The sequence below is a fragment of the Alligator sinensis genome, unplaced genomic scaffold (assembly GCF_000455745.1).
Source record: "Alligator sinensis unplaced genomic scaffold, ASM45574v1 scaffold215_2, whole genome shotgun sequence".
In the NCBI taxonomy this organism is placed as follows: domain Eukaryota; kingdom Metazoa; phylum Chordata; order Crocodylia; family Alligatoridae; genus Alligator; species Alligator sinensis.
In genome coordinates this window covers 98,725-125,929 of record NW_005842400.1, presented here as the reverse complement: position 1 = coordinate 125,929, position 27,205 = coordinate 98,725, and the positions used below count along the sequence as shown (strand labels likewise).

The window sequence follows — 27,205 nt, the reverse complement described above, 5'->3', positions numbered from 1 at the left end:
GCACAGGAGCAGGACCAGGACCAGGCAGGCTGCCTTGCAGCCATGCACAGGGGTCAGCTGTGCCTGTGTCCCAGAGGCTGAGGTACCCAGATTCCAGCTTCAGGCCAGCAGCAGAGTCAGGAGGACCCAGAGACTGTGGCAGGGACTATGGGAAATCCTGGTAAGCAGGGATCTGAGTTTTCTGTTTTCCATGGAAAAATGCAGGTTCCCATTTTAAAGGGGAAACTCTGGGTTTCCCCATTTGCAAACAGCTCTCTGCAGGCTGGCAGAGTTCCAGCCTGCAAGAGCTACTTGCAAATGGGCAGTAAACCATAAGCCAGGGGCAGCCACAAAGCCTACCCAGCCCAATAGGTGTGCACGTCGGGGTGAGTGTGTTGAGGGGGGGGAACTGTGTGGAGAAGTGGGCTCCCTGAACCCAAAGTGGGAACCTGAGGGGACTCCTGGTCCCAGAAATGACTTGGGGGATATGATGGGCTGGGGGGAGGGGTGGAGGTGGCAGCAGGGTTGGGTAATGGGCAGGGTAGGGATTGAGGTAGCAGCAGGCTCTACTCTATATGTGTGTGTGATGGGCCAGGGGTGGCAGCAGGAGTGAAAGAGACATGTGGGGGAGGAGGGGAGCACTTCTGGTATGAGCGGCTGCCAGAGCTGGGCTTGGAGCCCCCATAGAGCAGACTGTGCAGGCAGATGCCAGCCTGAAAAAAAAGGGGTTTTCCCAGCCCAATCCCTGAGCCCCAGTCAAGGGCTTTGCAGGAACTAGAAGGGAGGAATAGGCTGCAATCGGACCTGGACAGGCTACAGGGGTGGGCAGATGAGAACAGGATGGGTTTCAATATTGACAAGTGCAAGGTGCTGCACCTGGGGAGGAAGAACCAGCAGCATACTTACAGGCTGGGGAACTCCCTTCTCGTCAGTGCAGAGGCAGAAAAGGATCTTGGAGTCATTATTGATGCCAAAATGAACTTGGGCCGACAATGTGGAGACACAGTCAGGAAGGCTAACAGCACCTTGTCATGCATCCACAGATGCATTTCAAGCAGGTCCAAGGAGGTGATCCTCCCCCTCTATGTGACACTGGTCAGGCCGCAGCTGGAGTACTGCGTTCAGTTCTGGGTGCCGCACTTCAGGATGGATGTGGACAACATGGAGAGGGTCCAGAGGAGGGCCACTCGCATGATCAGGGGTCAGCAGGGCAGGCCCTATGAGGAGAGGCTAAGGGACCTGAATCTGTTCAGGTCCACAAGAAGAGAAGGCTGAGGGGGGATCTAGTGGCTGTTTACAAACTAGTTAGGAGGGACAAGCAGGCATTGGGAGAGTCCCTGTTCCCCCGAGCACTACCAGGAGTGACAAGAAATAACGGTCACAAGCTGGCAGAGGGTAGAATTATGCTAGATATCAGGAGGCGCTACTTCACTATCAGGGTGGCTAGGATCTGGAACCAACTTCCAAGAGAAGTGGTGCTGGCTCCTACCCTGGGGGTCTTTAAAAGGAGGCTGGATGAACACCTTGCCGGGGTCGTTTGACCCCAGTACTCTTTCCTGCCATGGCAGGGGGGCAGACTTGATGATCTGCTCAGGGCCCTTCTGACCCTACCCACTATGAAACTGCAAGGGGATCACTGAGGCCTGGGCACAGGCACAAGGAGCAGAACAGCAGAGGCTGGCACTGCTCAGAGTCACAAAGCAACAGATGGGACAGCTACAGCTGGACCCATGTCCTTATGCAGGGAGGGAGCTGCTGCCGGGAGGGTGCAAGTGGAGGGCAGGCAGGGACTGTGTGTCGGTAGTGAGGGGCATTGGAAGGGCTGTGGATTGGGAATGAGGGGCAAGGGCATGGGCAGGGGCAGGGTACTGGCATACCAGTGCTGCTCAGCACCATGAAGCAGCTGTACGGACAGCTGCAGCTGGATTCACATCCTCGTGAGCAAAGGGGGAGCTCTGATTTCCTATGATAAAAAAAAACAGAAGCAAATGCCGAAGTATGTTTGGATGCATCCCAAGAGAGCTGATTCTTTCCCAGAGTGCACTTTTAAAAGAACCAGACATATTCACAGGGTCACAGCATGTGTAGTGGTGGTTACTGAAGAAAGTCCATTCTTCTGCTCATTCATACATTAACTTTGAAAATTTTTCTAATGAAAGAATATTCATAGTTTTAACTTTGGTTTGTGCTGTTAGAGAAAGATACTCTTAATCTTAATGTTTGTTCAGGTACCTTGGGAAGATACGGGCCAGAAGTAATACAATGATTTTTGTGACCAAAGGACTTGTGAACTAAAATAAACAGTTTATGGAAATTCCTTCCAGCAATAATCTGGTTGTGTTTGCATTTGATTTCCTAAAAAGCCATTCAGAAAGACCCAGCAAGTACCCATTTTTCAGAGTCTTGCTATTACACTTGTTCTCTGTACTAATAGGTCTGACATTATTTTGTTCTTCACAAAAATGGCATGAAAAGCACACATGGAATATATTTGATGTTACTGTCACATTACTATCTAATGAAAAATACATCTGTTATAACTGATGATCTCATGAAGACTGAACAAGTTATTGTTTAACTCTGTGATTGCACCAATGATGCCATAGCTATAACTGTTAAAGCAGACATATTAATACTATTTTCCAATAAAAGCAAAATGCGTGCCACTTGCTCAGACTTGAGTGTTATAAAATATTCATGGAACAGCCCTGTGGGTTTAATTGCTGGCACCAAACATTCTCAAGTAGGTAGAGTTGTTGATACAGGTTGCCCAAGTAGCTGACGCTGTTTGAATGCTTGTCAAATGTGGTTGCAAGAAAAAGCTGTAAATGTCACAAGTCTAGTCTACAGAGTAATGTTCTGTGCTATTGTGGTAGTAAATACAATTAGGTGTGAAGCTGACAGGTATATAAAATACCATCTGCAAAAATCCAAAAGCCATATGTATGATACATCGTGATGTCATAATGGAGACACAAACTTCATTTTTTATGTTGTTCCTGCTCTGATGGATGGACAGCTAGATGTAACATGAGATGATGTTTCATTCAAAGCTAGCTCTGAAAATTCAGTCAAAATGCCACATTGTTACAGCTTAGTCTCCACAAAGGCTGGCTATTGACTGGCTGAAATATGAACAGGTTCATGAAGAGTTACGTAAAAACCTGACTTTTGCTTTGTTTGATAATGGTGGTCTTTAAGGACATGCCTTCAATACAATGTAGACTAATATCAGTATACTATGTATTATGTTGCTGAGAAAATGATCAATTTTGCAACCTTGTGCCACCAGGATCAGTCCAATATGAGCTCATCCAAAACCTGTTAGATAAGATGGCTATCTGTCAAAAACCTTTTGACAGTCCAGATTCTCTTGTGTCAGTGCCAGGACATGGACAGCCAGCGATGGGGCCAAATGGGGAGCAGGGTTATTGGATAAGACTACAAACCAGAGTTGAAGTGGGCAAGCAGAGCCCAGGAACAAGCCAGATCAGGAAACGGGGAGATTGTGAGATGAGCAAAGTCTATGAGCAAGCCAACTTAAAAAAACAGAAAAGCGGAGTCTACAAGCAAGTACAGTCAGAAAACCAGGAGGTCAGGAAGCAGGAAGAGTTACTAGCGACACAGTCTGAGATTAAGAAAAGCCCCGTGGCCCAGGCATTTCCTGCTCCTCTCCATAGGCTTATGTAGGCGAAGTCAGATGATAAGAGCTACCCACTTATGTGTTAAGGGGTGGGAAGAATCAGATACTGAGGAAGGCTTTAGGCAGGCCTCATCCAAGCCTTTTGGGATAGCAGCTGTGCTGGTTAGGCCAAGGAAGTGAGTTCAAAGCTAGAAGCCTGACACCCTGTCTTATCAGCACATTCACAGAGAGCACATCTACGCTTTCATTAATGTGCTGTTGCTACTGTGCATTAAGTTTAATACCACTAATATGAGGTATTAGATAAAGGTGTGGTAGCTGCACTAATGCACAGTAGCAGAGGCAAACTTTTTTGTGTGATGCTTAATGCACAGTAAACTAATTCGACTGCACATTAGTGCATTAGCACGGTTTTTGCCATGACATGCTACTGCACAGTAGAACAGTCCCCTGCGCATGAAGGCGTCTTGTATAGATGCACCCAGAAAGATTGGTCCTAAAGTTCATTTCTGACTCCATCAAATATAGGAAGGTTGGTAGTATGCCAAAACAGAAGAACTGCATCGGCATCTGATGTGCATGACATGCATCAGTTTTGCCTTGGGTTTAATGCTGTATGTGGCCCTGCTAAGGACACAGTGATGCTGGTAAGGGGCAATAATGGTCAGATGCCACTTACTAACTTGGTTAACATCCAACTGCAATGGCAGCAGCATTTTGGGTGTCATTGAATACTTATTCTAATATAGTTGATGAGCTGCTTAGGCCAGATGTATTAATGTTTTAGAGCAGGGGTGTCAAACATCTGGTTAGTCCATAATGCTGCTCCATCTGGCCCACTGGGGTACCAGTAGGCCATGGAGTTTGAAGGCATGACCAACCACAGAATCTGGATCTCTAAGGCCCCAGTGAACATGGCCTCAATAGCAGGAGGTTGAGCAAGGACTGCAAAATACAGCCTTTTGTCACCCTACAGCCTGGCCCACCACTGAGCTTGGCCCATCATTGCTTGCCCCACTGCCACTATGGTGGCCCCCACCATTCTGGTGGTTGCTGCCACTCCGTGTCCTGGGCCAGATGCAACCTGAAAGAACCCCCCCAGTCTGGAACTGGCCTGGGGCCCAAGCTGAATTCTTTCATGCTCTCTTGGATCATGAAACAATTCTGGAAGAAGTCCTTAATGCTGTGTATATGTTGAATAGCAAAGCTCAAGGTTTTGATGGTATTCTAGTAACAGTCTATAAACTAGGATTTATAGCTCTGAGTGAGAGTCTAAGCAAGCTCCTCTGCTGAATCTGTGGGGAGGGTGTTATCCCTTAAGACCTAAAGCTGAAACCATCATTAAGATCTATAAGGGAAAAAGGAGAACGTATAGAGTGCTATAACTATCAGAGGATCTCATTCTTAACAACTTCAGGTAAAAATATTGGCTTTGGTACTCCTTTAACTGACTGCTTTTTACTCCCTGATAATAAGTTCCTAGAGTCTCATTGCAGCTTTATAGTGGAAATGGTTGTTTTGTTTAATTTTTGTGATAGATCCAAGAGAGATGCTGTGATCAAAACTGCCACCTGTATATGGCTTTTATTAATATCAAGAAAACCTTTGATGCAGTCATGCAGTCTAGCCTCTAGAACCTGCTGAGTAGGCTTGGGCACCCTGAAAAGTTTCCCATGTTCCTGACTGAGCTCAACAAAGGAATGAACAGAAAAGCAAACACTAGCACTGGCCTGTGTTTGCATTTTTTCTCCCTCTAGTGGAGTGAAGCAAACTTATATTCTTGGATCAATTTTATTTATGTGGTTCTATGCAACATTTGTGAAAAAAGGAGTTGGTGATATTCCAGTAGGTGTGATTGAATCATTAGTTGTGGGATGTTCCAAGCAAGATCAAGAGTCACTATGCAACTGCTTTGAAAGTCGTTCTACACAGATGACTGCTTTAGTGGTCCATTCCAAATAAAACTCACAAATGATTGGCTGTTTTACAGCAACAAAAGACAGATTCTGGCTTAGTTCTACTGAAGGCCAGCATCATGCTTAAGCTGTCAAGCAGCAAGAGTTGTGCCACCCATATGGTACATTGGTGTAGAACACGAGTTAGCAACGTTTTTGGGCAAAGTGCCAAAAACACCTGCAACCTCAACTGTGATATGACAACTACTGGTACAAAACTAGTTTAAAACGATAGTCCTTGATCTAGAAGCTGAATTTCTAAGGGGGGTGAGGAGGTGGGGAATTGTTCACCATTTTGAAGTGGCTCCAAATTTTAAATCTATCAGAAGAATCACCATGTTGAGTTTTTTGCTTTAACATGTAATCACAATTCTTTTACATATCAGTTTCACTACAAGACCTCCCCCAGGCAACTGCAGAGGGGCAGCTTATGAGCAACTTTACTCCTGAGAGAGAAAGAGAACCAAGGAAAATATAGCAGCCACTCCAGAGCAGCTGTCACAAATACAGTAGACTTAAGAAAACATTCATTTGGGCTCTTCTTTTCTTCAGGGTGCTGATCTATAAAAGGAAGAAAAGTAGGCAGGTATGGGGAAGAGAGAGAGAAATTAGTTACATGCATTGGGTCATCTTTCTGGTGAAGGGGAGTGGGTGATATTTTGTTAAATTTGTAAAGAAAAATGGTTGGTTATGTAGGCAGAGACTAAAATAGAATAGAATACAGTTAGGACAATTATATATCATTCATTCAAGAACAAAAAAGAAAAACAAATGCTTTCAACAAATTGAAAGTTTCCCTTCCTTTCCCATGATAGTCCATGCACTGCTAGCCTTTTCTTACTTCTTTTCTCTCCTCACCGTGGTTCCTTTATCCTCTTCAATGTAATTTCTCTTCCTTACTTTCCTACCCCCTAGTTTCTTTTTTTTTTTTTCAAGAAACTCAGAAAGGCCACAATAGGCAAGAATGAATTCCTATTTGAAATCTTTGGGTTTATCTAGTAAATCATGCTTGCACGTGTAACAGTGCTAATGTTGTATAGTATCCTTCAGTACCCGTAAAAGGATCTCAAGGCATCCCAGAGTGCTGCAGCACCCTGGTAATCACAGGTTTTGGTTTTTGTGATTTCTAGGATCTGATCATGAGAATGACAAAAATCACATTAGTAGGGTCATGACCAGCCATGATGGTCCAAGGAATATGCAAGAAGCACGTTTTGTTCAGTAACATATTTTATAGTACTAAATTTACAGTTGGGAGAAAGAGGACTTTATGCAGACCAGATTTTCAGTCTCACCCCTGAACATCGGGGATCCTGGTTTCCTTTGTTCAAAAATCCCAAATTCTCTTATTTAAAATCCTCTAAATTCTCCAATTTGAAAACCCCAAATCCATGTTTTTCCACAATTAAAATTAAACAGACATATATGTGTACGTGTGTGTGTGTATCAAATCAACACAATGTTTTATTGATATATTTACAATCTTAAAGCAATTTGGAAGCCTATCAGTGCCTCAATCGTTGTAATAAAATACATTCTAAATACCTATATATTTTGGCATTCAATTTTGGCTTTTTTATCATAGAAAATCAGAGCTTCCCCTGCCTGCTTCGCTCACAAGGACGCAAGTCCAGCTGTGGCTATCCCTCCTGCTGCTTTGTGGTGTTGAGCAGCCATGATATGCTGGTACCCTAACCCTGCCCATGCATTGCCCCTCATTCCTAAGCCACAGCCCCCCACCCACACCCAGCTCTATTGGTGCCCATCACTCCCAATCTGTTGCCCCATACCCCCAGGCCCCAGGCCCACAGGATGTGAGGAAGGGGGTGGGTGTGTGGGGAAGGGGGGATGTGGGCATAAGTGATACATCAGGGGGTGGGGGGGACCCCCCCGCCTCAATTTATATGCCCACAGCAGGGCATGGGGCTGCAACCTAGCTAGACCAGCTCTGGGCAGAAGCCATCTCCACAGCCCAGTGGGCAGGACCCAGCACAGGAAGGAGTGCCACACTGCCATGACTGCCAAGATGAGGTGCAGCAGCAGCACAGAATTGTGCCCCCCGCTGCTGCTGGGTGGGCAGGGGACACCTTAGTAGCCCAGAACCATAGTTCAACTACTGAGAAGAAGCAGCATCTCTAGATCCTTCAGAGAAATCTTTCATAAGCTCCTTTTAGCGAAGGCTCAGATGAGCACTTTAAATGACTTTGGATGTAGAGGAAGAGTAGGGCTTATAGCCAAATTAAGAATATTCCTGAGTTCCTGTATTTGAACCTATGAGACACAAAGGTCTGTCCTGCTGGTGCCTTGTTGATTTATCAACTTCCTTGTTACAGTTGCACATTGCACTGTCCTTCATATATCATCATTCCATGGTTCTCTTGGTGTGAGCTGGATTCTCAGACTGTCGCTATAAGCAATTTCCATGTTAGCCCGATATGCCATATCCCATTACAGATTACAAAGTAGAAAGTCAGCAGGCATGACAAGAGATTAAAAAAAAGTTGAAATGTATCTCTTGGTTTAAGAATGCGTGAAAAAGAGTAATTACACTGCCGAAGGGAAATAAAGCTCAGAAATGGTACAAAGGCCAGTGGAGTAATTGCCCACAGTACTAACCAGTTGATACCCTTCTAAGATTTGAATCTCTCAGTGAACTGATTTAAATGTAGATACATTGTATCTTTTGACAAAGACATTGCATGTCAGCCCTGAATATTCCATTTGAGAGAGAGAGAAGTCTTGAATTCCTCTCTGTGTGTGCGCGCCTGAATAATGGGTGAAGAGATAATGTATATTCTAGGCATGGAGAGATATAATATCTTTATACAAACACATATATATTTTTGAGGCAGCTTGAACTGTTTAAATTAGAAGGTTATAGTATTGCAGCCACAAAAAAATGCATTTACAAGTCATTTGGTTATGTAAACCATGTACTCTGAGTAATATCTTCTAGCTTTCTTACAGTGAAACTTGACGTAAAACTGATGAGAGAGTATTTTGCTTTTCAAAAACCAACCTGAGAAGTCTGTCATAGGTGTGCTTCCTCTTCCTTTATCATCTGAGTAGCTTTAGTTCTTGGTCGGACTCCCAGCTATCTTGTGTTCGGTTTTTCATCATTTATCCTACCTTTACTGAACAAGAATTCTTCCACAGATGATATGAGATCCCCCAAAATGTTGTATTTATCATTTATTTCTGCTTAGCAGTTATGTCTTCCACCCCTATACCAAATGTCTCACAGTATATATGCTGTTGGCCATGTTCTGCCATGCCAGAGAGCTCTGTGCATCTCTGGAGCAGGTTATATCTGAAGGACTGGCTGCAGCCTCTGAGCAACAACTTCACTGTCTTCCAACAGTTTACCCCCAAAAGGAGGCATGGGTTTAATAAATGTAAGTATCCCTTCTATGTACATAATCAGTAAAAGATTCTTGCTGTGGAAACACTCTGGCCAAGATTACTGAAAACAAATCTTGAAAAGTTAGGCTCCTAAAATATTAAATGGTACCTGAATAAATGCTCTGGTTTTCAAGAGAGCTGGTATCCACTGATGTTAATGTAAGCTTCTACATAATATCTACTCCACTTACATATACATTTGTTTAATCATTTAGGAAGCTAACTTTATGCAGCCAGTTATAATATAATATAATATAATATAATATAATAGTGCATGTGTGTATGTAATGTGTGTGTATGTATATGTATACATTTGCTTCTTTTCATTTTGCAAATGTTTTTTAAAAGAACAACAAAAAAGAAAGATTTGAATTAGAATGCACAAAATAGAAATATCTGGAGGTTTTTATACTGTTGCTCAATACTCTTATCTCTTAGTCTAAATATCTAGTTTTTATAGATAAGGCTGGGGAACCAACCATACTGTGACAATGCAATATACTCTACTGATCTTTCCTAATCTGCCTTGACCCTGACCTGTAGAGCAGAGAACTTTATATTTAAGAGTTTCTCTTGCATGCGCCAGTTGGAACTGATTCTTATCTTGTGCTGTGGATTATGTTAAGCATTGCTCATTCAGAGAACAAATAGAGCCAAACTCTATCACACCCCTTAGCTCTGTGTGATTTCTGAACAACACATGGTACCAGGAATAGGACAAACTACAAAAATAGGCTGAATGGTGAGTAGAGCAGTTGAAAGCCCCACCAAAATCACAAATCTTCACAGGTATAAAGAACTGAAGAAGGTTTAAACAAAGATTCACTCTGCCCCTGTAAGCAGTGGGTGCCAGCAAAAATGAAAGCAGTTAGAAGATAGCTTTGGTTTTGGCAATAGATGGTTCTGCAGCACTTGATGTTTCAGTAGTTTTCAGTTCACACAGACACAGGAGGTTAACTATGAAACTGTATTACATGAATTTGAAGGTACTGCACTCCACATGGAAATGAAACATTCATAAGATGTATTTTTAAACCGAACGCATAAAGGAGATGAAAACAGCCTGAATAGTTCATCAGCCCTAGATCAGTCTTGCAATATTGGAGAGCTAACTGACTCCCTGATAAGAGACTAAGTTGTGACTGGGGTCTAGGAGGAGAAATTTAAAGAGTCTACTGGAAGACTCAGAATCCTTGGCAAAGTTATTAAAATTTACAAAGCATGGTCATCCATTTTAGACAGACACTTATGGAAAATGGACAGTGGTCTGGTACTGTGGATATTAGAGAGAATTGAAAATACTAGAACAATATAACAAAAAGACCTGAGAAGGAAAGGTATATAGAGTTCAGAAACAAAGTCCACAAAAAATAACACTTGGTGCTGTACATGCAGTAGCAAACAATACTTGGCATTCATTAAAAGATTCATGAGCTACAGTGAGTTACATCACTTGGCAAAATTTGCCAGTACCAGCAGTAGTGTGCACAGCATGGACAAAGAAAATGGCAAACAGCCCCATTAGCTCATATGGATTTTGTTCAAGAGCAATGGACAATGCTACAACAGAAGATGAATTGACTGTCAATCTGAAAGCAAATGGAACGTTTATTAATTTTAAGTTGGACACAGTTTCCCATGCCAGCATGGTGCCAAAAACTGATATTAACATTGGAAGAAAAGCTACAGGCAGTAGAAGATAAAACTCAGGACTTGCAGAGGTGAACTTATTCCCATTAAAGTGAAAATAAATGTAAAGGCAAATAATGCATTGGACTAGATAGAATTTAGAATAGTACTAGGAGACAACAATATCTATTACTGAGTTAAACACATACCAAACAACTGGTCTCATCAAGAATCAGTGTTCAGAGCAGGCACAGGGGACAAACAACAAAGAAACGGTATGAGATCATCTTTAAGGAGATAGAGAAGTTCTTGCCTGAGTATACTACGGAGCCAAAAGAGCCCAAACATTCCATGATACGTGTCCTTAGAAAACTTCTTCTCATCTGAAGGTGAAGACTGAAGGGGGATATGGATGGGCTTACTGTTCTAGGAATCAAAGAACCAATGGAAAAATTAGCAGAGTGAGTACATTTGCTAGTCATTGTTGAGGAAAGTGTGGAACCAGACCCCTTCACATGTATACTAGTTCAAAAGAATTAAATATGAAAAAAGAGAGCAATATTCATGATCTGAAGGGAACGACTTTTGAGAGATGGCTGATTCCATATTATTGTCATCCCTAATGCATCAGCAGGGACCATTGTGAAAAACCTTCACACGTTTATTTATAAGTGGTTAGTGTTAGCTAAAACTGACTGTAAACTGCTTATAATTGCTGAAAAGAGCTTACTAACTTCTTCTGCCCCTAAGAAATGAGATTCTTTATACAATTAAACATTTATGATTTCCCGTTTGCAAGTAGAATACAAATGTAGAAGAGATTTGGTGGTCACAGATGTATACTGAATAGAGCAGGGATCAGCAACCTTTTAGCAATGGCAGACTAGACTAGTGAAGGCATGCTACCACTTGCAACCCAGTCAATGCCATCATATCTCTTGCCACTGAATTTCTTCCAATGTCCTAGCTTTGCAGGCTGGTTAAACTTGCTTGCCAGGCTGCATCTGGTCTGCAGGCCATAGCTTGCCAGTCCTTACTCTAGAGCATTTGAGAAAAGTACAACGAGTAGCATCTAAACCTAGATTATGTATATATCAGTTTGACTAAAAAAGCTTGTTCAGTCCCAGATGAAATGCAGAATGTGACCACTACAGCCAATGTTGAGAATACTGTGCAGTAAGTAAACAAGCCTATTAATACAAGATAACTAGGACTATGTATTCTCAGCCCATAATGGAGAAAACTCTGAATGCTCTGTGGGCTTTTCTTCAAAGGCAACAGAATGGCTTTCCTAAGGTGTTACAGAAAACATGTTAAAAGACTACATGAAGCTTGCCTATGGATTGAAGAACTGAAGAGAGGCCAGAGATGTTTTATACTGACTTCAAATGAATAGCAACATTGAGAAACCTGTTAAAGCTTGTCACATATGTTTAAAATACAGGCCCAGTTAAACACAACACCATGTTTGATGGCATGGGAGAAAATGGCCCCTGAAGCAAGGTTGACATATACTTACTCTTATCAGGAATGGTATACATGATATAATAATTAGGGCTCTGCAAAATTTTGCCACCAGTTTTGTTTCGACACTGTTTCGACCTGTTCTGAGGTTGAAACAGCAAAATCAAAACAAAGCAGATATGGTTGAAACAGCCTCAAAACAAAACAAGGCAAGTTGAAATGTTTTGCCATTTCGACGCTGTTTCAATGTTTCACCCATAGGCTATAATGGGGAAGGCTGAAACAACCTATAACTTCAACATTTCTGGCCAGATTTGGATAAAACTTGCAGAAATGATAGCCCCCTTCTGAGGGCATAAAGCATACCAAGATTCAAGAAGATAGGTGCTGGGGATTCAGAGAAACCACACCCCAAAGTCTTGAGAGCCAAACTTGTGTCATGTGTATGCGTTAAGCCACAGCAGGGTCAAAACTGCAGGCATGCTAGCCCCTGCTGAGGCCACAAAGCCTGTTAAGTTTCAAGGAGATAGGTGCAGGGGTTTGGGAGGAACTGCATCTCAAACTGCGGACAAGCAAAACTTGTGACATGGGTGACAATGGGTCACAATTTAAGTAGTTTGTAGTGAAGTAGAGGTTTAGCTGTACCACTCCCAATCCACAATGAATTAGTGTAAAAAAAAAAGGTAAAAAATAACAGAGTGCTTACAAAAAAAGAAGAGTCCAATTCTGATCTGTACTTAGCACTGCTAATTTACACAATGGCACCATTGAAATCTCGGTTATCATTCCTGAATGTTTTGTTCAACAGAAAACTGAAAACAAGAATGCCTGCACGGCTAGACACTGACATCAGAGTCCCAGGGGACTTGCGTGTGTGAAGAGAGGAACAAGAAAAACAAAACTTGATGGGCGTAGCTACATGCGTGCCACACTGCGCCAAAGCAAGTACTAAAGACTGCACAGTACCACAGCACATGAGTCGTTTCCAACCCTACTGCGCAGTAGTGGTGGCATCACAGTTAGTGCCCATTGACATTACATTGCCATAGCTCATTGCTATGGAGACATAGCATCTCATATAGACATGCCCAATATGATTTAGTTGTCCTTGGAACTTTCACGTTTTATGAAAATGAAGCATGGAAAAACATTGGATGGAAAAACAATGATCACAAATAGTAGTGATGTGACCAGGGGTGATTATGGTTAAGACAGCCTGCTGGTTAGGGCATTTTCCTGAAACGTGAAAGGGCTTAGTTCAAATCCCTGCTCTGAATCAGGCAAAGACTGGATTTGCACTTTTTGTCCTGTATGTCCTGAATGAATGGCTTAAACACTGGGCAATTAAGGAAGTAGAATAAACTAGTCCTTTCTGGTTTTGCAAATGGTACCTAACTCTAGCTTTCTACTTGCCTTGCTTTGCTTTTGCTAAAATATCTGGGAGAGAGACAAATTCTCTGTTTCAGGTTGAATGAATTGAAAATGCTTTGGTTTCTTGTTGCAGCAAGAAAAAAAAAAAGACTTTCATTTCAGTTCAATCCAAACTGAAATTTTTTTTTCCATTTTTCAAAAACAATTTTCAAAGTTATCTACTCACGCAGCCTTAGTAAGAACTCAGCAAAGAAAGAGAGAGACTAGGACTAGCAACATATGGTAATGACTTTGTTTGAATTGATTTTATATTAACAAACAATGGGCCAGATCCTCCACCACTGTCAACATTGGTATTACCTTGCTGAACTTGATGCAGCTATAATAATTTGTACTGAATGGCTATTTGATCCAATATTTGTTTTTCTATGTGAATTCTGACTATCAGTTTGTTGACATGTATTAGCTACATTTGTTAAAATCAATCTGGTTAGGTTACCAAGTGGGTCTCTGAAAAGCAAACCTTACTCTCAGAGCTGGGATATCGTGTGTGTGTGTGTGTGTGTGTGTGTGTGTGTGTGAGAGAGAGAGAGAGATGCATTTTGCAAACACTGATAGGACAGGGGGAAGCTCATGACTGTTTAGATAACAACTGTCTCTGTCCTGGTTTTAAATGGGTAGCCTGACAATTATTCTGTAAAATTTATAGCCCACTTTCAGTGTCTCACTATAGTTATCTTGTCAGCCAGTTAATGCTTAAAATCACTTATTTTCTGTTTTCTCTGCTGTAGTTCAGAAAACAAATACATTCTGTTTTATCTAAACTGGAATGGATCTGATTGTTCTATTTGGGAAAATATTGACTGTAATTTACTAATGCGGTCTGTTACTACTTGCCTGTACTTCAGATTCAAAGGGAAGAAAGGAAATAATTGCCTGTCTGACTTAGAGAAAACCAGTCTGGTACTGCATAGGAGTTGGCTAGGCACCACGAAGGGTAAAAGCAATTTAATCCTGCAGTCCAATTTTGCCAATTCAACCTGCCATTTTCCCCCAGTCCAATTTTGCCAATGTACATTTATCCAGATCTGCAACATCATGTATCATTCACATGTTCAGCCTCTAAACAAAACAATATTAAAGCAACTACGTGAAAGGACAGGGGAATAACTTACCATATCACTTTTTGCAGAAATACATGGGGACACCTATGCAAGCAACATGTCTAAATGTTTTAGGGAACTGATCACACCATGTTGCTTCCAAGCAATTTGCTTCTGCTAAAACTCAAGACCACGCTGACGGACTTTAGACTATGACCTAAGTAAAGGGAGCACTAGGACACAGGACTTTTCCTGAGCTAGGAGAGTAAATTAAGGAATAATTGTAGGGAGGTATGCTGGGAGCTGTATAAAACCTACCCAGTTCCTAGTGGTCTCCAATACTGGTGGCCCAGGTAGGGTTAAAATTTACAACTCAGTTTTTTTTACTGCTGTAAAAGATAGGTAACCCAAGTGACAGGAGAGGAGATTAGGGATGAGATACTCTTACCATTTATTTCTCCTGTAATTCTCTGCTATCAATAGAAAATTTTAAAATGGAAAGGTAGTGGGGAAATGTTCTTCTTAACCTGAGAGGAGTCTGGCTGCTACAGCATGCAAATGGAAGAATTTTGTCATTACAGGTTTTTTCTGATTATGTTCAGAAAAGAGGGGATTTTTTTTAACAAGATTAAATCCTGGAAAATAACTATGTTCACCCCTTGATGAACTTCTAAGGAGGTTAGGTCCAGCCTGTGATAATCCTAGGGGCTCTGATGAAGCAAAATAATAATGAATACTGAAGCTATGTAAACTGATATTAGTGCTCCTTATATTTGGTCTGACGTGTCAAGAAACAGTTCCAACCATCCACACATCCTTACATAACTGTCTAGGAATGTTAGCCATATTCTGAGGCACCCAGTTTGACCACTGCAGGAGAGAGGCATACTGGACTGAGGGACCAGTGGTCTGCTTAAGTGCAGCAACTCGTGTTCTAGTTGAAACAAAATGCAATAATAAAGGATTATGGGCTTGATCTATTCTTGCTTGCCTTGGTGTAATTAAAGTCAATCCTTCTGGTCAGTGGTCGTCATCAGCATCAAGATGCCTGCATCGAAGAAGTCAACCTGTGGCTCCAGAGTTGGTGCCATCATGTGGGTTTTGGCTTCTTCAACCACAATCTGTACTTCCATGAAAGGAGCATCCTGGGATGTGGTGGTCTTCATCCCTCTTTGAAAGTTAAGAGTCTGTTCTCTTACAGGTTGGCTGATCTCCTACATAGGGCTTTAAACTAGGTTCAGTGGGGGAAGGGGATGCAGAGGACAAAGAGAACCCAGGATCAGCGAGCCACAAGCCATGCACTGGATCAGCCCAGAAAAGTACTAAGGGGCCTGAATGGCATCAGGACAGGGGGGTACCAAGGGCACCCATTGTGGGCCTTAAATGTCTCTACACTAATGCTAGGAGCATGGGGAACAAGCAGGAGGAACTCACACTCCTGCTTGCAAGCAATAACTTCAACTTGGTTAGGCTAACTGAAACCTGGTGGGACCCTACTCATAATTGGGCAGTGAGCATTGAGGGCTATAGGTTGTACAGACATGATAGAGTTGGGGAAGAGGTGGGGGTGTTGCTCTCTATGTTAAGGAGCAATACACATCTTCTATAATCAAGATGGGATCACAGGAGGGGCAAATTGAGGTACTGTGGGTTAGAATACAAGAGGGATGGGGGTAAAGGGACTTGGTGGTGGGGGCTCTACTACAGAACACAACACCAGGAGGATGAGCTAGACCTGGAATTCTCAAGGCAGCTCTCAGGGGCCGTACAGTCAAGGGACATGGTTGCCATGACCTAAACTACCCTGATATCTGCTGGGAGGAGCAGTCAGCCAGATCCAACTGCTCACATAGGTTCTTAACCTGCATATAGAACCTCCACCTAATGCAGGAGGTATACAGTCCCACTAGGGGAAACACCTTCCTGGACTTGGTGCTAGCTACAGGGGATGACCTGGTGGGGGATCTGCAGGTACAAGGTAACCTAGGGGATAGTGACCATCAATTGATTTAATTCAAAATCCAGTGTAGAGTGGGAAAAGTAACCAGCAGGGTGGAAGTGCTAGACTTCAGAAAGGCTAACTTCAATGTGCTCAGGAGATTAGTTAGTGAGGCATTGAAGATCAAGAGCATTGGCAACATGGGAGTCCAGGAAGGGCTGTCGTTCCTCAAGGGAGCAATCCTTCAGGTGCAGAAGGAGACAATCCCATATTGCACAAAAGGGGTCAAAGGGGCCAAGAAACCCTCTTGGCTGAACAGGGAAATCCAGTAAAGCCTAGGAGCAACGAAAGAGGCATACAGGCTGTGGAAGCAGGGGGTAGCTACCAAGGAAGAGTATACCTCCCTGGCTCGCACTTGCAGGGAGTCAGTTAGGAAAGCCAAAGCATCAAAAATTAAAGACAACAAAAATTCATTCTTCAGGTATACAGGGAGCAAAAAGAAGGTGCAGGGTAACACAGGACCCCTACAGGACAGGCTAGGGCAATTGATGACAGAAAGGAGGGACAAGGCTGAACTCTTCAATGAGTTATTTGCCTCTGTACTCTTGCACATGGATCAAGATAAATCTCCCAATTGCATTACAGATAGGCACAGGAGGAACACCAGCCCACCAATGGTCAGCACTGACCTAGTCAAGGGACACTTGGAGGGGCTGAATGTGTTTAAGTTAGCAGGCCTGGATGATTTCATCCAAGGGCGCTGAAGGAATTGGCCAGTGTCATAGCAGAGCCACTGGCACGGCTGTTTGAACACTCTTGGTGCTCAGGTCAGGTCCCAGAGGACTGGAAAAGGGTCAATGTGGTCCCTATTTTCAAGAAGGAGAGGAAGGAGGATCTGGGTAATTACAGGCTGGTTAGTCTCACATCTATCCTTGGGAAAAACCTTTGAAAAAATTATCAAGGATCACATTTTTGGGAGCCCAGCAGGAAAAATAATGCTGAAAAGCAACCAGCACAGGTTCATAGCAGGTAGATCCTGCCTGACTAACCTTGTTCCTTTTTATGACCAGATCACAAAATGCTTAGATACAGGAGTCAAGGTAGATGTCATCTACTTGGATTTTAAGAAGGTCTTTATGGTATCTCTTCCTATTCTCATAAACAAACTGAGTGGCTGTAACATAGAGGATTACACAGGCAGGTGGGGGGCAAATTGGCTTAAGGGCCGCACCCAGAGAGTGGTGGTGGACGGGTCAGTATTGACCTAGAAAGATGTGGGTAGTGGGGTCCCCCAAGGCTCAGTCCTTGGACCTGTGCTATTCAATGTCTTCATCAGCAACTTGGATGAGGGCATGGAGAGCCCTCTGTCTAAATTTGCGGATGACATGAAATTATGGGTACAGTAAACACACTAGTGGGAAGGGTTTGAATCCAGGTGGACCTGGACAGCTTGGAAAAGTGGGCAGAAAAGAATAGGATGCAGTTCAACAAAGACAAATGCAAAGTGCTGCACCTAGGGAGAAGGAATCACCAACAGACCTATAAGCTAGGGGATGACCTTCTCAGCAGCACAGCAGCAGAAAGGGATCTCAGAGGATAGTTGACTCCAAGATGAATATGAGCTGCCAATGCGATGAAGTAATCAGTAAAGCTAACCACACACTATCATGCATTAGCAGGTACATCACAGGTCCAGGGAGGTGATATTTCCCCTCTATGCGGCATTGGTCAGGCTGCAGTTGGAGTATCTTGAGAGGGTCCAGAGGAGGGCCACTCATATGGTTAGGGGCCTGCCGATAAGGCCCTACAAGGAGAGACTGAGGGACCTGGATCTCTTTAGCCTCCACAACAGAAGGCTGAGAGGGGATCATGTGGCTGTTTACAAATTCATCGGGGGGGCGGGACAGCAGGAAATAGGAGATGCTATGTTTACCAGGGCACCCCTTGGAATAACCAGGAACAATGGCCACAACCTGACAGAGAGCAGATTGGACATCAGGAAGAGCTTCTTTACAGTAAGGGTTCCCAGAATCTGGAATGGGCTTCCAAGGGAAGTGGTGACCTCCCCTACCTTGGGGGTCTTTAAGAGGAGACTAGACAAGCACCTGGCTGGGGTCATATGAACCCAGCGCTCTTTCCCACCCAGGGCAGGGGGTCGGACTCAATGATCTACTGAGGTCCCTTCCGACCCAAACTATGAAATGTTGAAAGTATAACTCAGCTGAAGTCAGTAGTTCCACTAGTATAAGACTGATGGGAGAACAGAAAGAGATCTCAATTTATGTCAAAATGGAATTTAGTGCAGAGGTTCCCAAACTTTTTCTTATTGCATACCCCCTTCCAGATTTACCAGCTGCCTGCATATCCCTAGCAACATGTTTTATATTTTAACCCTTTAAATGCTAAGTATTATTATAATGAAAATTAAATTCACCATTACACAATTTCTCCTGTGTACCCCACAAAGATGTCTTGCATACCCCCAGGGGTACACATACCACAGTTTGGAAACCCTTGGTTTAGAGAATGATTTGGGACTTTAAAGCTTAACACTTCTCTTGCCTAAGACCATGCTTTAGATCTACTCAGCCTTTCAGAGATATGCCTGCTGGCACACTCAAGGGTATTTGTATAATGCAATCACATAAGACATTGAAAAAATCTTTAGAGACAGAAAAGGCTTCTCTTTGGACATATCTGATCAAAAAAATCTAATTCATGCTGCATGTCTGCTGGATGACTTGTGCGCCCACAGACTACTTTGTGGAACAAGGCAATTTAAAAGGAAATAAAATGCAAGTGCAGTATTTGGAAGAAATCCTTCTGGCTGCATGGAAGTAAAAGCTGCATTCTGGAGAACTTTTGGCTATAGTTGCTGCTAGAGGAAAGAGAGAGTAAGATCCTGGACCTCACCCCAAAATTACTGCAGGGGGATTTGACAGCTTTGGACATAATCCATGTTCAGTTTTTTGTTGTTTGGTGTAATAAGAGTCTGCCCTGAAATTTCACTGCAACGCACAGCAGAGAAGAGCAGATGCCAGAATAAGAAATTAGAAAAAGGGTAGGGGGGAAGGAGAATCACTTAAGTTTCTTGTTTTTAGTGACAATTACTATAGTCATACCTTGTTCACATTATTTGACAACAGTGAATTACATGTTTCAGGTTTTTGGATGTGCTCCTCTCTCAGACATCCTCTCTGGGTTTCAACTGTGGTTTAACTGTCATTGCTTTATCTAGAGCTAAGCAGCTTGCACCAATTTCAGGTCACTGCTGCTTATTAAAATTTGAACTATAACTTTTTGCTTATTCTTAGTGGGATTTAAGGCTGAGGTCTGAGCAATGCTGGAAATTGAATTTGTAGGTGGAAAGCGTACATGGTAGTTACTAGAAGAGACTAATAAGACTAATTGTATTGGATCTTGCTTATACAGTTAGAATAAGTTTAACTCTAAATACTAACTTTCCATGTTTGCTACCAAGGAAAATTGGACTGAAAAAGAAATGTGTTTGTAGCTTTTACATTTTTACAACTTAGACGGAAAAGTATTTGATAGCCAGGGACAGAGGAGGCAAGTGACGTGCTTTTGCAAGCTTCCAAGCAGTTCTGTTTATTTATACTATCATATTGTTTTATTTGTTCTTCTCCCTATTTATTATCTACAGGTTGAGTTTCCTCATAGGCTAAAAATAAGTTATTTGGATTGTTAGTGTGGTACTCCATTTCAGCTAAAATATCTTGCTTCTCAGCAAGGCTAACTAACCCCATGGGCAGGTCCAGGATTTTGTAAATGGAGGTGTGGGAGCAGCAACTAGAGTTGCAGGTGTGGCGGCACCCCTGCTTCAAGTTCCCCATCACCTGGAGCTGCAGACCATGCCACAAGAGCAGCAGCTGGGGACTTTTTTTTTAGCCCTCAAATCAGATGAGAACCCTTCCTCCACTCCTCATGCTCTCAGCACCCTCTCCCTTCTCATCTGTATTCAGCAGCAAGTCCCCTCCACTCCTATTCACTTCCTCCCCTGCCTCACCCAAGGGCAGGGGAAGCTCCACTACTACTCCTGCCTGCTCCACCCAGGCTTAGCCAGGGACAACTACAACAGCAGCAGTGGTGGGCAGGTTCCCCCATCTCTGAGCATATTCCCTGGCTGGCAGGAAACACCTGGCAGGAGGACCCACCACCTGCTGCCACCACTGCCATGGTGTCCAGCTGAACCTAGTTCCCTGTGCAGCCTGCCTACAGTGTGGCAGAAGCAGCTCTGGAAGCAGCAGCAACTGGGAGAGGGGGATTAGGAGGGGAAGGGAGATGGTCCTGAGCATAGAGGGGAATCCCATCCCAGTAACGTTGGGGGGCAGGAGGCGGGAACTCTTACTTGCTTTAGGGTCTTGAACAAATGCCCTGGATGCCGCTTCTCTCATGTGATCTTAAAGGGGAGTGATACCATGCCACTGCACACCTGGATCTGGCCCTGATTAACTCAGGAGTGCTACAGTACCACAGCTATAGTGCTTCTAGTACCCAAGCTAGCTCAGGTACCTCTTCCAGTTACACATACTCTAGGCCCCCTCAATTCATACATACCTCAAACACTGCCTTCTAATGCTAAGTCTGCACCCAAAATGGAAACAATGTTCACTGAGAAATCAAACATAAACGTAACTGCAATAGCCAGCCACACAACTTGCACCAGACCTGTCATATACAAGTTTCACTATGTTAACTCAATCCCTGCTCCCAGGAAACTCAAAACAATAGGACAGTCTGGCACAGTTGGATTCAAAGCAGTACATTTTCTTAAATATACTGGTTGTTAGTATGCTCCTCAGCAAAAAACTTGAACTTAGAATAGCATACACTGAGAGGTGTGGGAGGGAGCTAGAAGAGGAACTGTAATTAATGTAGATTTTTTCTCTTTCAGCTGAGCTGTTTTCTTTAAAAAAACCCAACTATCTTAAATCCCTTCCTGTGATTGGGTTCCATTTTGAGCTCAGTCACACATGATATCTGTGAAATCAAGTATCATGTACACGTGATGCAGCCAGTGTGACAAGGCCGGTGCTGATCAGGTATGATAAGAACCAATCTAGAAACCAGAGTGGGATTTTTATGTTTGTCTTCTGGCAGAAATTTGTTAAAGGCATGTTAAAAATTGCTTCTCCCAGAACTCATAATGCAGCCCCCAATGCTGAGGAATTTACAGTCTCTCAAATTTATTTTAGACTTTCTAACATGACATGGTGATTATTTTTCCCCTGAAGGATAAATACAGGGAGACTGCAGTCCTATATGTAGTTAAGTCCCTCCAATCTTTCAATTCTCTAATTGACTTTTACTGCAAGCAGCTTTGGCTTTGACCTATTGCATTCACTGGGATGAAAAATGAACCCTTTCGTTTCCCACCACTCCATTTTATGACAGGCTTTTTAGAAAGACACATTTATGGCCTGCTTCACATACACAAATAATGAGGTGACACATTCTCCCATAGTTTTAAAGGTAGGGAAGACTAGGGAATAAAAGTTAACAGGATTTTTCTTCTTCCAAATAGGCATCTTATGCACATACCTAAATATAATTTTACAGCAGTGCTAAGTCTTCTGTTTCACATCTTCATTGAGAATGTGAAGAGTTGCTGAAGTCTCATAGAAGACTTAAAAACGTAAAACCAATTCAGCTACTAATCTCTGAGATTTCCTGTTTGACTTGTGTGTTCCTGTTTGACTTGACTCTGCCCCCCCCGCCTTCCCCCTCCATTGCTAAGGAGACAAGCATTGGCATGCAAACCTTTTCTAGAATTCACCTGTTCCACCTGCTTATTCCTCTCACACCCCCCACCCCAATGTCTTCTTGCATTTAAGGTCCTAATCCTCTGCTTATGCTTAGTTGCAACCTCATAGAGGAGAACAGGCACAAGCAGGAACAATGAGCTTCTAAAGGAAATTGATTCTAATTCTTTATCCACTGAAGTCAGGGCCTAAAGTCTGCCTAAACCTAGTAGCCCACTAGGCTAGCCTGATTAAGGCACTGAATCTTATCTTGCCAAATGGCACAAAAAGAAAGATGTGCCTAGCATCACATGCGTGCGTCTGCTCCCCATTCCAAATAACTCCAAACTCATTTACATTTGGGTTGATTGACATTAACCTTGGGTGCAAGTCTGAGGGAAGACTCAAACTCTGACTTCAGACACTTCGGCATCTCTGCCACCAGACCCTAAAACCCAATGAAGTGGAAGGGAGAAAGTGCATAGCATATTTGGGAGAAGTAGAATTGCTCCTACCTACAGAGAGATATTTTAAGCTGGTATCAGTCGTTGGAAATCAATATAGAAAGAACTCAATTTCAGAGACTCTCTCTCAAGGTAGACTGTGCAAGCTGGGTCAGAAAAAATATTAACTGAACTGCAATGATTTCTCTGACATGATTTTGAAATGTAAGGCCCCTGGCAGACATGCAGTTAAAGGCACTATGGGATCTGATGTGCAATCCCCATAATCACGCTTCCTACCACACCACACGTGCATTGTGGGATCGAGCATCAGCTCCCATCAGGCCATACTGCTAGTGCAGGGCATCAGGATTCTTATTTCAGGCTCCCCCTACACTGACAGTAACACACTCCTTCACCTGGGAGCCTGGATTAGCTGATGGGGCTCCCAGTCACAAGGTTATACCATCCATCCCCAGGACTGGAAGCCTGGATTAGCTGAGCACAGCTCCCAGCTGCAGTGGTGCAGTAAGGCCCTTGACTTCAGCTGTGCCCAGAAGGCTGGGAGCCCCAATCTGTCACTGCTCCCAGTTGAAGGGTGTATCAGAGTCAAGGGCTCCAGTACGCCCCTGTGGCTGAGACCAGCAGCTGATCACAGTTCTCAGCCTTGGGGGCTTATCAAAGCCCTTGACTTCAATGGGGCACTGGAGCTGGGAGTGGCAATCAGCTGATCCACAATCACAGCCGCAAGAGCACATGGGGGTCAAGGGCTCCCACGCACTCTGGAGTAGGGATGTAAATATCATTTAAAAATAAAATTTCTTTAACTTCCTCTAATTATATCAGTTAAACAATTAATCATTAATACAGCAGCTCTGGCAGAACTGCTGCCGGGAGCCCTTTGACTGGGCGGGGGGGAGGGGAGGAAGGAGGCAAGCCTAGCCGGACAACACAGCCCATCTGAAGCCCTTGCTGGGAGGGAGGGAGCACCTGTGAAGCAGGAGCAAATAATTGCTTAACTGATGAGTTATTAGGCTGTTGGCTGTTTTCTATTTAGGCTATGGGTACTAGTTCTCTCACCCTTCCCTCTCCTGTCTTCCTTGCTCCTCCCCCTCCCTGCAGTGGCACCACTCACAGCTTCCCTTCCCCATTTCTGTGCCAGACTGTGACTGCCCAGAGCTAAGTTAACCAGTAGGCCTGTGCGAAGTGGCTAGTATTCGCTTTGGATTCAGATTCTGCCAATTCAGAGGACAGTGATTCATTTCAGTGATTCAAATCACGGTCCCGAATCAATTCATCTGAATCTCCGAATCAAACAGGCCCCGTCTCCCACCTGCTCTCCCAGCCCTGTCAATGGCTACCCCACCAGGCTCCAGCATCCTGGCTCTTAAAAAATTTTTTAAAAAGCCCCACACTCACTGGCTCCTGCCAGGTGTGGAGGGGCGGGGATCCCCGCTGCCTGGTGCTGCATGGGGGACTCTGCCACAAGCCCCCAGAAGCCCCAACAGCCACTGCAGCAGCTGGTGAGTGCAGGGTTTTAAAAAACAAACAAACAAAAAGAGCTGGGAGCTGGATGAGGCAGGGCAGCCATTGACAGGACTGGGAGAATGGGCAGGGGTTGCAGGGTGCTCAGGAGGGCTGAGGAAACAAGCAAGGGATGGGGCCTGCTGGGGGTCCCACCATGGTCCCCTTCCCCCTCCTCTACTTACCGACATGGAGTCCAGGTCCAGCTCCCTGCGGCGGCAAGCAGGGACTGCCTGAATTCTTTTCTGAATAGATTCAGAGAGCTTCAGATCGATTTGGACCTTTTTATTGATCTCCCAATTCAGTTTGGATTCAGAGATTCAGCTGCCGAATCAGGCCAAATCTCCTCCAAATCAAATCAGCACCCAAAGCTTCACACAGCCCTACTAACCAGTTATCACTGAATTTATCGGTTAAACAATTAATCATTTAACTTTTCACATCCTTACTCTGGAGGCTGGAAGCCCCAATCAGCCTGGCCCCACATTCAATTAATGGCATGACAGGAACCAGCCACAAAGTTATTACACATATTTTATATAATAACTTTGTGGCTTATTCCTTGTTATGCCATTAATCGCATAAGTGTTGTAGCAACAAAATTTGGCATCTGGGGGCAAAGCCTGCAGCAGCAGCCCACCCTCACCCGGTGCACAAATCCATGGGGCACATGCCCCTCCATGCTTGCCTGGGAATGTGTGCAGCAGCAGGAACCACCCTTGCCCCATCCCCATGCCTTCCCAAATGAGCTGCTTGCAGCTCTATCCCGTGCTCCATCCCAGCTTTGCTACGGCACTGAATTGCATTGACATGTGGCTGGGTAACTACTTAAGATGTGATTAAGTGGTGTACCAAGGCCTAAGGTTCATATTTCTCCCTCTCCCCACAATACTGAAACAACCTCTTCCTCAGCACCAGTACCCTGCCCTAGATTCTTCCTTCTCTCCCTTTTACCTCTTGCCCCACTCATGGTGATTCTTTTCCCCTGACATCTCTCTATCCTTCTCCACTCCTGGCTGCCTTCTTATATCTACTCTCCCTCACATAGTGTCCCTTATTCCATTCCTAGAGCCCTTCCTCTCTACCTTTGAACAGACTGATATCCAGCTATACTGCTAGCCTTTTCGGTTGGATCTCATGCTCTGTTGTATTACACTCATGTAAACAATGTGCTTGCAATGCATGGAAAAATAAAGCATAGAACAAAAAGTAAATCTTGATAGTGCTCAAGGGACAAGCAAAGAGGCTGACATCCTGCATTTAAAGGAGTACTAGGGAAGATCTGAGTAATATAAAAGTGTGGAACATAAAGAGACAAAAAAAAATCCAGAATGAGCATTCAAATCCATGGGTAGTTATCTATATCAGAATGATTTTTCTTCAGATCTTCCCATTTCAACTGTTTCCTTCCTGGTATCCACAGGAGTGAACCATTCTTTGAAAGCACTTCAAAATGCTGTTCATGATAAGTGGGGCAGAAACACAACCTGCTTTATCTACAAGTTACTTTATTCAGCAATCAAGTGGTTAAATAAAGTACTTCCAAAACTGTCTTATTTGGATAAAATTCAGTTAGTTAAAGATCCTGTATTCATGTCAAACTTCTGCCCCTATTCAGCTTTTGAACTGTTTAACCTTACTTTGCTTCCAGGAATCGCTGACAGCAGACTTAGCCACTGGTGATCGTTCATCAGAAGAGTTCAATGCAGGAAATGGTGGTAGCAAAGTGGAGGTAGGTGTCTTTTCATCTTCGCTAAACACTATCAAGTCCTGATAGAGAAAACATACAGAAATAACTTGAACAGTGAGCATTCAGATGCAAGCTACACTGATTGCAGTGGTGAAAATGAGCACTTCAGAGTTTATTTATAAAACCAAAATGTGCAGGGTGTTAAACGCTGCAACCTAGTTTAATTGGATTTATTTTAGTGAAACCACTGACTATCAAAGATAAACTAGGTATTTTAAAAATGTGTAAGACACATATGCAATTACCTACTATAGGAGACTCAGACTATTACAAATAGATATATAAAAGCAAATATTATCAAAGGTCAATGTTCTCCCCACTTACCTGCCTGTTGAGACCTGAGTTCAGGGTTCTACATTTTCTTACTGCAATTGTTTAAATCACTAGTTCCTAAACCACCATAAATAATGCAGCATGTTGTTTTGCTTTGCAGGTGTTAGTGATATTATCATTTATTATCACAGAAAAACAGAACCCTCTAATAATGTCTTGTAAGCTTTTCTGATCACCTTTTAAAATATTAAGAGATTTATTTTGATCTGTTCTCTATTAAAGGGTGACTTTCATGGTAAAGCACATTTTAGTAGAAAAAAATGGATTTAAAAAAATGTCCTTGCCCTATGTTTTGTTTGCTATTATTGAAAAGTCTAGTTTTGGAATAAGGAATTTCTTATACCAGTCCCAGCTGAATTTCCTGCTTAATATTACTACTAATACTTAGCAGTTTCATAGCACCTTTCATATAGGTATGCAAAAGCACTTAATAAACATTAAATTTAAAGGATTAAACTTTGCAGCATGACTGTGAGGTACAGCATTAGTGTTCTAATTTTCCAGGTAGGGTGGAAAAGGGATTTAAAAAAAAAAAAGTGAAATAATTTTCCACGGTTATGCAGGGAATGAGTCCAGATGCAGGTATGTTGGAACAAAGTCCTCAGCTGAAGTTATTTTGCGTAACTTTGCTGACGGCAATGAAGATGGCCAGATCTTCAGCTGATGAAAATCAGCATATCTACTTAGGTTAAATATTTTTTTGATGGAAGGCCAAAATTGGAGATTTTGGGTGCATACTGACATTTAAGCAGCCTGTTTTGGGAGGCTTTCTAATTATGGCACTTTACAGAAAAGCTCCATAGTTAGAGCACCATTGAACCTGTTTGCCTGGGGCGGGGCTCAGAGCCTGCCTGCACCAGCACTGGCCAGATGTGCAGACACTCCAGCAGCCTCCCAAGAGGCTGCCA

At 43.3% G+C, this 27,205-nt stretch overlaps 1 protein-coding gene across 1 annotated transcript in view; it reads right to left on the bottom strand.

Moving 5' to 3' along the window:
• The window catches only part of ENTHD1 (ENTH domain containing 1), a 70,923-nt gene that overhangs the window by 11,751 nt on the left and 31,967 nt on the right, over positions 1-27,205 (bottom strand). Inside the window, exon 4 of the mRNA XM_006029865.2 lies at positions 25,855-25,984. Within this exon, the coding sequence (XP_006029927.2) occupies positions 25,855-25,984 (130 nt within the window). The remainder of the gene's footprint in view (positions 1-25,854; positions 25,985-27,205) is intronic.